Source organism: Ips typographus, linkage group LG15 (genome assembly GCF_016097725.1).
Source record: "Ips typographus isolate SLU linkage group LG15, UJ_Ityp_2.0, whole genome shotgun sequence".
Classification (NCBI taxonomy): Eukaryota; Metazoa; Arthropoda; class Insecta; order Coleoptera; family Curculionidae; genus Ips; species Ips typographus.
In genome coordinates this window covers 594,779-606,322 of record NC_138436.1, presented here as the reverse complement: position 1 = coordinate 606,322, position 11,544 = coordinate 594,779, and the positions used below count along the sequence as shown (strand labels likewise).

Genomic DNA, 11,544 nt, shown 5'->3' with positions numbered 1-11,544 from the left:
ATATGATCCTGTTGCATAAAAACGCAAAGCAACTAAAACTTTTTGATCTTGTTGAATGCCTTTTACAATTGAAGGTCTGTGTAGATGAGGCTTTAACATATCAATTAATTCCTGAGCCAGTGGTTTACTTAGCCTGAACAATTCAATAAATCTGGCATCTGGCGCAGCTTAAATGGATCATAGGTTTCTCTTATTGTTCTTCGCATTTGAATTAGCGCCCTATTTTCCCGTCTTCTTCGATTATTTCGATGAATCAGTGCGACGATTGGAAGCATTTTTAATATCGAATAAAATGATAACTAAAAACAAACTGTAATTCACAAATTTGCCGCAAACGCAACTAGCAACTATATAAAATAAATTTCATTTAGTTTTTATTTATTTATTATTCACAACACAAACTCAACTAAAAAAACAAACTACAAATCTATTGTCATACGTCAAATAAGCGAGTTTGTAAACCGTCAAACGTCACAAAAACATAGATGTTTGCCGCTTTGCTGCAACTGTGATACGCTACTCGATTCGCACGCGGTTCATAATCAATTGCGTTCGAAAGACCGTTCACGCTTCGAGTACTCGAACCGAAATAACTCTCGTTTCGAATCGAGCGTTCGTAATCCGGCTGCTGATCTCGGACAAAGTTTAAACAATCGAGTGGTGGGATGCTAGGAAAGAGGTTGAAAACATCAAATGATACCATGATTGCTGTGTCAGGAATGGTTATGAGTTGGGAACCTGTTACGCCAATGCACACCGCAAGGTACTTACTACATGCACAACTAAATTGCACACTTATTTTAACTTAACCTAATGATATTTCTTTCTATAAGGTACCATCATGAATTAGTATTGTTACACTTTACTGGGTTCTTGTTAATAAGTGAGACTTTGAATAAATTCAACAAACTTTATTTACTAATTACAAAACAATTTACAACACTAGAAATCACTTTTAAACCACTGAAGTAACTTTTACCATTTTTCACTACTTCGCTCTTTGCTTTATCGCGCTACTGTTATTTCACAACTCACAACTGACTGTGCGTCGGCTCGGTCGGTTGATATATGTGTGGGTGTTCGATTCTCGAATGTTCCTGTATGCACAGAATGTTCCCGCTATACGTCCAGTAAACGTTTATTCTATCGCGAACATTCCATCCGATGCGCCGATCCAAGTTTAAAGATACCGGGACATGTCCAAAAGTAGCTGTTTTGTGGATTTACATTTTACATGGGGTTAAATGGGTAACTTCCTTATTTTAAGGCCTAGAGGGTTGAGACTTCGTATTAGCGGGGTAAGTTTGGGACACCCCTAGGATGCGGTGTTGCCACGTTGTGCACTTTTTCCCTAAACTTAGGGAAATTCTATATAGTGACCCCCTCGTTTTTCCCTAAATTTCAGGAAATCTTAATCTGGCTATAAGGCCTTTGTAACAGTATCATTGAATGGTCGGTTATTGGCTGTTGGAGGTTTTAATAACCATCATGACAGTTTAAATTCGGTCTAAGAGTTTGATGTTAAAACCAATAAATGGACATTAGTCACATGTATGGTTTCCCAAAAAGGTGGATTTGGAGGAGCAGTGCTGGATTTGGTCAATTTAGAGCACCTCGTGGGACAAACTAATACCTAGTAAATGAGAACAATATGATATGTACACGGTGATCATTTATAATGTCCCCCCTCTCAACTTTTTTATTTTTCACATTAGAAACAAATTATGAATAGAAAAGTTATACGAGATGATGCAAGCTATTTGCAGAATATATTGTTATTTACATACAGGACGTTTCAGAAATGCGTGACAAATCAAAGTTATATTCTTTCAAAGGAACACCCTATATATTGTCACGTTTCGGGGGTAGCGTAGGAAGAGAAACAAGTACGTAGCTCGAGTATGTCTTCTTTATTTTCCACTAAGTTATTATTCGGCTAACTCTTACCCCCAGATTAGGAGGGCCGCTAGCACCGCCGCTGGCGGGACGCGCATCGAACACTGTCCAACAGGGGGTGTGTGGGTGTGTATGTGTAGGTGTAGGTGCGTAAGCCCTCCTGAAGTGTCGCCAAGCGAAACCCGCTCGATACGAGCAGGGAGCCCCTATGACCGACACGCCCAAAGGACTTACTTAAGGTACTGATAGGGTCAAGAGTTCGGACGGTCACCTCGTGGTATGCGTAAGAACTCTTGTCTTTTCAGCCTGGGCTTCCAAGAAGGTAACGAGCCGTCCGGACACTAGAAAGTTGGGACTGTTGCTCGAAGACCGACCTAGAGACCAGTAATCTTAGATGGTTTGAGACGCTGATTAAATACCCACATCATGACCCCAATTTGCCGGTCTTGCTGATTCAGACGGTGCACTGGGGGAGACCGGGGCCAGACTAAGTAACGGAACATAGTGCAACTTATGTTATTTGTGACATCTCCCCCCTCTGAAGAGTGTTCGCCCCGGACACTTAACCCGAACTTAACTGTATAAACTACGTGCCCCATGGCTTTATTTACATCGTGTGACCATTCGTAACTTAAGTTATATAGTCTCCCATGTGGTTCTCCTGGAATCTGTTGCTCCTTCGTGGAGGGCGGCCTTGTCCTGCTTCGTCTTGTCTTTCTGCGCGCCAGAGCACCCGTTACTCAGTTCGCGGGTGGTGGCGCCCTCTAATGACTTTCCTTGTCAACTTCGAAGTGCGCGGGATGGTCGCTCGTTTTGTGGGTTCCCAGGTTGTGCTGTCCTGGCGGGAGAGGGCGTAACGGTCGGTCAACCTACTTAAATAAGTATTTTGTAAATTATGTTTTATTGTTTATGCTTAATTGTTTAGACTATGTAAGCTTTACGAAATATACTGAGCTTGCACCCTACATATGCAAAATGTTACCCTTACAACCTATTTCATTGTTCAACTGGTCGCCGAAGTGCAACGGTAAAAAAGAAATAATGGAGTCATGTAAGTTCACTTTTTCCCGCTTCTCTCTATTTTCCTCTGTTTCTTCTTCTTTTAGCCCAGCATTACCAAGGTTTTCCATGTAGTCGACGGCGGCTAAGGGCCCGGGTGCTGCGCCTACTGCACCATATTCGTCCCGACTTGCCCCAAGTATGTTACTCTAAGAGTCAATTTGGGACTGCCAATTGTTACCTGCTATTTCTTTTTTTCTTTTTTTTTAAGGGATTCGTACCGGAGGTGTATGTTTTCGGGGTGCAATTTGGGGACTGGCCTCCCAGTTACCCGGATACCCACGTTCTACTCCGCGAGGGGTCTTTCTGTGGTCAGTTATGCATGATCACTTTTACATACCGAATGCTACGTTTCACCAGTTTCGGGTACCAGTAGTACCCCAAACACAACAAAGGGATGAAACATCAGAAGTAAATTCTGCTGGCGCATCTTCTGGAGGTGCATTTGGACCACAAACTTTTATGGGACCACCTGAATCCCACGCAAGTCAGGTTGTCCGCAATCCGGCACTGTGCCCAAATCCGGATAACCAGGCGCAAGTGCAAGCAGGGGGGCCCATTAATCCTCAAACTAGAGAGAATCCTGAGCAAGCGGTAGCACAGCCGTTTGTTGCTCAGTTGGAGCCTTTTGGAAATATAGGGCCATATTCTGCTTATCAGCAGCAATAAGGTCTACTTATCGATTATTCTTGTTGGAAATTATTCATTAATGTTTACGAGAATAATATAGCCATGAAATTAATCTGATTATTTTATAGTGCTTTACACTGAGAAGGTGCGAACCATATACGATGTTTCGCTGAAGATGCGAATAGTCCCGAACCAATGCTCCGGCAACTTTGCTGGTTGATGCTAAACTACTAACATAAAAATTCGAGTTCAGTTCGTTATCCACAACATTATTATATCTATGTAAGATTGTAAATGTTATTTGTTTTAATATTTGTACTCCTTCAGTCTACATATAATATACAGGGTGTCCCGCTGAGATTTACACAGAGCGATATCTCCCGTGTTAATAGAGATAATCGATTTCTGTTTTTTTTCTTAGACTCACAGAGCTAAAAATATTTAGTTGATCTTCTTAAAGTAAACATGATTTTTTTATTAAAAAAATTAAAAAATTAACTTTTTATTTTATCATTTTTCTAAAAATTTAAAATTTATGTAAAATAAAAAAGTAAAAAATTGTAGTCGTTAGCCTTATTTATTTATCTAGTTTACGGGTTTCCCCTTTTTACATTAAGTAACAATACAATTTAATAATAGTAGGACAGCCTTGTGAGTAAGGAAAAAAAAGACAGAATTCCATTATCTTTATTAACAGAGAAGTATAGCGAGTGTATAAATCCCAGCGTGACACTGTATAATTCATGTATAATAATAATCTTAATTCTTAACTAGTTCACCATTAATATCAAAATAAAATTATTTTTATATAACAACTGTTTATTTAAAAAATTATTCATCTGATTATTTTGTTTTTTGAAATGTCCCGTATTTTTATTTTATTTTATGGTCACCCTAACCTAGACCGACACACCGCCTCCACTCAGAATTGTTTTATATGATATTATATCATTGTATTCAAATTTAATACCATCCATCATACAGTTACCTACTTGTAATCTACTGTACAGTACAGAGCGACATCCACTTGACACACAGAAAGAAGTGATGCATGAGGAAAACATAGAAACTGCCAATCCGTCTACTCCAATACTTTCAAAAAGAAAAAATGTCGTTCGTACTCCTCAGAATCGGAAGCGGAAAATAGTAAATGACAATATTTCCTCAATAAGTGCAGTAATTGATAAACTCGATAATGTTGTGCAAAATAATAAAAATGAGACTGATAATGAATTTGACATATTTGGTAAACATATCGCTGTACAGCTAAAAGAGATGCCTTTGTATGATGCTATTATGTGTCAGGAACAAATTCAAACTATCATGAGACAAAAACGATTGGAACTCTTAACAAGACAGTCCTCGTGTCACACAACTCTTTCATCAGGGATTTCACCTATTCGTCAAACCACTCCATCACCTTCTTGTTCAAACGCTACAGAAGAAGAATATTGGTCATCCTCAGTTGCAAATCCACCATGCACTGGAGAAGAACGTGGAGAGGATACGCTACAATCATCTGATATACTTGCTAAAGCTCTTAATGATATTTTAAATGATAACTATAAATAATATCTATAAGTTAATAAACTAAAATGTGTTATTTTTATGAATGAAATATAATACTTACTTTAATAAATTCATTTAAAACATCGTAAATTGCTGTACAAACTTCCAACAAAAAATTTGAAATTGTGTTTTTAGGTACTCGGTATATGGAAGCGAGCGTTGAAAACGAATCACCTGTAGATAAGTACCTTAAAGTTACTTGTAGTTTTAATTTTGGTGATAATGCTTGTCGCATCACTGTATTTTTTTTTTTATTCGATCCTGAACTCTGAACAACAGTTCGTTAAATTTTTCTTCAGACATTCTCAAATGATTTCTATACCCTTCTTTATCCTCTAATGCTAGTTCTTTAAGTAAAGTGTTTGATGCTCCCAATTGATTTCTTCTTAATATCCATTGTCTCACCCAAAAACGACGTTTTTTTCGATTTTTACACATATTAATTAAAATCGTTTTTAATTCTTCTTTTACTAAAATACTTATTGTATTTACAATTTCACATACAACTGCTTTCGACGCCATTTTCAACTGTATTGATATAGGGATATAAAGCTCGACAGTTATATCGTGTCGACCGCGGCTTTTCAACTGAGTTGAAAATAAAATTGAAACATGTTCTGTTGAAATGTGTGAACAAAAACTGATTCAACTTATATTCAATTTTTGTTGATCAACTATAATCGGCCAACTAACCCTGACTCATGAGAACGCGCCTTTATTATTAAGAAATGATTGTAACCAGTGTCCTTGAACAAACCTAACTGAGTACTATGGAATACTCACATATGTAAACCTACTAACCATTTATTACAATGTCTTCGTATGTACACATGTAACTTTTAAATTTGTGTTAGGCTAAACGATATATTTTTACTTGTGTTAAAAATGTTTAATTATTGTTCATATAAAACTGGGGACCAGTTTTTCTGGGGCGGAGGCATATGTCACGAATGGAAAATCCATTAATTCAAAAGATGGACTTATTGACTTAAAAACATAAGAATATTCGAGGATTGGAAAATATTAAGCGCACGAGGCAAGGTCGCACCATGATGCACCGAGTGCATCATACCGGTGATGAGTCACCACCACCTGCTTTGCAGGAATATGAAAATAGGCGACGAACAATAACAAACTACGTCAGCCGATCAATCGGGTATAAAACACGCCGATTGCAGCAGTATAGGATGAGTGTGAACCAATCGACAGTAGTGCGACCAGCTGAACCAAGAAGTCTCTTCGGGAAAAGAAGATCAAGTTAAGTAGTCCATTCTCCAGAACTGTTCCAACACGAAAGTGACTAAGCAAGCCGCCAGAAATATAGTAATCGAATAATTGTTGAATACTCAGTGTTTGATTCCATCCTTAAAACTGAGATCCCGGCACGACGTTTAACGTCGTGAGTCAGTTTAATTGATGAACCGAGAAGGGCTCATGTAACATAGTTAGTTGAAGTTGTAAAAACATATTTGAAATTATGCCTACCACTTTTATATCTTAAAATTTTGTTTTGCATCTTTAGTAAGGCTATTTTCTGTTCTGGCTTTGTCATTGCATCTTTTTCTGCTGATTGTTCATATCTTTTATTGTGCTCTGCTTATGCTTATATTACTGTCAAGCAACAAATCGTCGTGTCTGAAACTTATTGCAGGTAATTGCCACTTTTAACTACTAACTCTTATTTATCTGAATTTAGTGTATTCTTTAAAACCAAAAAATAGTTTTATGATTACAATAAAAGTAAACTTAAATTATATTTACTCTTCAATAGGCTACGGGTACTAAACAAAAATATTTTAGTTTGCAGTAGTGCGATTTGGAGAAGGATCTATCAGCGTTATTCCCCAGGAATGGCTCCTTAACAATAATTTAGCTTACTGGCCGAACACAAAAAACTTGAGGACATTAATTATACGTGGTAAAACGCCCAGCTCTAGTTGGGAAACCCATAAAGTTGAATACATCTATGGATTATATGGTAAGTATTCACATATTTTAATGAGTTGCATCTTATAAAGAATGACTGTTTTATTATAGTGTAGGTACTAGTTGGGTAGGGCATTAGAAGGATATTCATTATAAAGCATAAAGTCAATATTAGATATGTATATTGTCACGTTTTGGGGGTAGCGTAGGAAGAGAAACAAGATCGTAGCTCAAGTATGTCTTCTTTATTAGGCTAGGCAGTGAACACTGTCCAAGAGGGGGTTGTGTGGGTGTGGGTGTATGTGCGTAAGGCCTTCTGATGTGCCGCCAAGCGGAACCTGCTCGATACGAGCAGGGTGCCCCTATGTCCGACACGCCCAAAGGATTTACTTAAGGCACTGCAACAGGGTAACGAGCCGTCCGGGCACTAGAAAGTTCGGACTGTCGCTCGTGACCTCCCTCTGGGGATGACCCCAGAGTTCATGGTAAACATGGCTGCAGCAACAGCAGGCCAGAAAAAAAAAAAAAAAAAAAAAAAAAAAAAAAAAAAAAGTAACAAAAAGAGTTTTCCCTCTCCATTCTATTAGTTTTATACAGAAACTGTCGTTGAAACGGCTCAAATTGTCAAAAGAGTTATTGACCCAGATACTCGCCAAGAAGTGTCTCTTTCTAAGAAACCACGATATGCCCTAGAAGTTGGAACGAAAGTAAAAGTGCTCCGATTTTTTGGATTAGCCTATAATGCAGCGTGGATGCATTCTGTTCCAGCGGGAATACCATTGGGAAACATATCCGTGGGGGTCCAAGTAATGAACTCGGTGATAACAGCCCACACCATTTTAAGACAGAAAAGCTCCAACCCAAATGCACCCCTAGCAGCCAAAGTATTTGGAAGTACTCAGTCCTGGACTCATCAAGGGACTCAAACTGAGATCGATATGAAGGGGATAGTCGAATTGGTCCAGTTTTGTGCAAATTTATCCGGGCTTAGTTACACAGATGCTGTGTCAATTACTTACGGAGGACAACAGGCAGGATCTTCAGCAATGCAAGTGGATGAGGATGGGGGACTCATTTTTCCTGCAATGACGTGCTCCAATTTGACGAAAGGAAAGGATTGGTTTGGAATTGCGGGTCCATTCTCCAATTTCCTGTCAGGTTTTGGACTAAGGATGAAGGAGTTGAGATTAGGGCACTCTGAATTCCCAGTTTCAAAGGATGCAAATTCGACCACTTCTTACCCAATTTCGAAATTTGGTCTCAACAGGGCGCATCATATCCTTCTTGAAGGAATAAGATTTCCTCCTGAAAAACGTTCATCCATGGTCCAGAGTCTTGGTCCCATGACAACTGTCTTGTGCTATATCCAATCTAATGCCCTGTATGAGACCAAATTCCTGAATGCCGCCGTGTCTAGTTTATTCCATATTCCAAATATTGAGGCAATTCTAAAGACAGTGAAAACGCTTTCAAGGTCAAATGCCCAGGCAATCCTTGGATTAATAGGAGACATAACACTCATTTCCACATCAAGACAAAGACATAGGGCAACACCCCCCCCTGGAGTATTCGCTTACTATGTGACAAGTCCTACTCATGTCGAGGTGGTGAGGACCATGCTAATAAAATCCAATATACAACCAGCAACAACAGCTGTTGCTACTCAAACGCTAGAAGAGTATCTTACCATGTCTGGATTTCCGGCTGCCTACTTATACAATGTGGCATCTTCAATGAGCTTCTCTCTCAATGGGACTTTCACACCTGCAGAAGCTGCCCAGGTAATTTTCCACTGTTGGTGGGGATCTTACAAAGAGGATTTTGGAATACTAAAATCAATCACAGGGGTCAATGAATGGTTCAAACGTGACAATATTATAATACCATAGGTGCCTACTATAAATACCAGATTTTGAGGATTTTCATATCAAATTTTATATTTGACTATTTTGGTGAATATATTTGGTTTAAAATAATGAAATATGACTTTTTAGTCACACTATGTCAAAAAGTTAACTCTAAATCTTATTATGCTAGGAGTTTTCTTAGCTAAACAAATTAATTTTAATTAAATGTATTTTTAAATGTTTAGCTACATATGAAGCAGCACGAGATCAAGAATTAGTAGCCGTTCGAGATACTGAGTCAGAACCAGAATTACCAGGAAGAAGGAAACGAAAACCAATAAATGTTTATTCTCCTCCACCTTTCTTTAATGAATGTGCGTTAAGTATTTTCATACTCATGCAATTTTGTTTTAAAGTATCTTTTTTTATTAGCACCAGAAAGCAGTGAACAAGAAATAACTGTTGTCCCAGAACAAATAAGTTACCATAAATCTGACAGAAATGAGAATACCCCTCCGTTGATTGTTATCTCCAGCCAAAATATTGCCGAAGACCAGCCATGTGGAGAAACTTGTTCGTCAAGCAAAATAATACAAGTGACTGATTCCACTGTAGGTAATATCACAGAAAATATAGATAAGCTACAGAAGCCCGGTTGAATAGAAAATATAAACACCTGGAAATGGCGGCAATAGATGTCGCCTCTATGCGAAATTTTTATTAATTTGATTTTCGGCCCAAATTTTCGGCCTCATTTGCGCTATCACAGCTGCAACTACGTATTCGCGTTAATGCGACGTTGTCAATTCTACTAAAGAAAGCGCAAATAATTATTAAGAGCATTGGTCACCCACAGATAAATGCCATAAAAGGGGCAAAGTTTCCTGAGAGAATGACAACCAAAATGAGCAAAATTTTGTTTACCTATTACAGTCATGATGTATGGTGCAAGCTATTTTTTTCTTTAATATTTTGTATTTTTTTTTCTAAATGAGTTTTTTTATTGAACGGCGTTAAAAAGAAATACATTCCGAAATCAAGATGTCATTTTGGTATTGGTATACGTTTTTAATAAATTTATTTAATTATAAATAACTTCTCAAATCTTTGCGCACTAAAAAAGTAAAAATTACGAGACTAACGCGGTAATTATATAGTTTGTTGGTCCAATTGGCAACGCAGCGACTGCAATTGCGCGCCGAGACATGAGATTTACGGTACGTGCAGTGTTTTAGCATTTTACTACTTATTAGTAATATTTTTTAGTTCTGTATTCGTTAGCTAAGTTAGCTTTCGTTGTTGTGCTTATTTCTTGTATTGGTACTTGAAAATATGGGTCAAAATAGGAAAAGAGAAAGAAAAGATGCTTCCCGTAAGAAATTATGTATTTCAACGCATAGAAAAAATCGCCGACTTGCTGTTAAAAAAAGGTTGGTATTGTAAAGTATGTACCTATAGGAATTTTAGGTTAAATTTTATTGCATAAGTTTTATCACCAGAACTTTGTGTAAGTGATCTTTACACAAGTTTATGTGTTTTGTTTTACTACGAAACACACCATTTGAATCACTAGAGATTAGAGTTCTTCAAAACATTGATTCAATAAATATTTCAGATGGAAAAATAAGACAGAAAAATTAACATGCGTTAATAAAGAATCGTTAATAGAGCCTACAACAGAGTAAGTATTTCAAAATACATAAATTTAAAAATATATATATAATATTTTTGTTATTAAGTACATGTATTTCGTATGAAGCATAAATACTTTGAATTTTCCTTACCTGTATAATATGGCGGTTCTATAAACTCAGAAAGGACTCTTTTGATTGATTATTTGTTCATCACATCATTCTGACATTTATCTAGTTCAACTTTATGTATTTTTTAATGATGCAGGTTGTAATAGTTTTTGACTTTCAGTTATCAAGACGAAATTAGTAGTTCTACTCATCCAGCATTTGAAAGGTAAATATTCGGCAAATAATTAATAGTTTAATAATGTATATTGTTCTATAAAAATTACAATTTTTTAGTTTGGACAAAGAAGTATTATCGGGCAGAAGGATAGTTGATATACAACACTTTTTAAAACAAATTTTAAATGGTGAAAGGCATGAACCGTTTGATTGCTCCATAATTGATATGGAGGTGGTGCGTGAAAATAGGAGCGGTTTGTACAGTGAATTGGTCTTAAAATGTCGCATGTGCTTATGTGTCAAAACCATTACAACAAATGAAAACGTAGAAAATTTAGACGTAAACTCCTCTGTGGTGTTGGGTTGTATAAGTACCGGCATAGGATATTCCCAAATGAATGAACTATCAGCTTCACTTAATATGCCTTTGATGTCACATAACACTTTTAATAACTATCATGAAAAAGTAGCTCATGTGATACGTAACGCAAATATAACCCTTATGCATGAAGCTGCGGTAGAGGAAGCCAATTTAGCAATAGAAGAAAAGGAAGTAGATAAACGTCTGTGGTAACTGACGGTGCTTGGGGAAAGAGATCTTACAATGTTAATTATGATTCTATGTCTGGTGTGGTAAATATTCAATGATTTTATTTTGCTTCGATTTTTTTCTTCGACTTCTTTTGGTACTTATGTAG

At 37.2% G+C, this 11,544-nt stretch overlaps 1 protein-coding gene and 1 long non-coding RNA gene across 2 annotated transcripts; both read left to right on the top strand.

The window, feature by feature from the left end:
• Window positions 1-10,228: 10,228 nt before the first annotated feature.
• LOC145738251 (uncharacterized) lies at window positions 10,229-11,035 on the top strand. Its single transcript, XR_014180659.1, has 3 exons — window positions 10,229-10,357; window positions 10,543-10,608; window positions 10,851-11,035. It is a non-coding gene; the product is annotated as an uncharacterized LOC145738251 (long non-coding RNA).
• Window positions 10,965-11,494, top strand: LOC145738394 (uncharacterized; the record flags this gene model as incomplete). Its single annotated transcript, XM_081993213.1, is given in 2 exon segments — window positions 10,965-11,406; window positions 11,409-11,494. Coding segments are annotated over 2 exon segments (528 nt in total), but the record flags the coding sequence as incomplete, so codon positions are not given.
• Window positions 11,495-11,544: the final 50 nt, after the last annotated feature.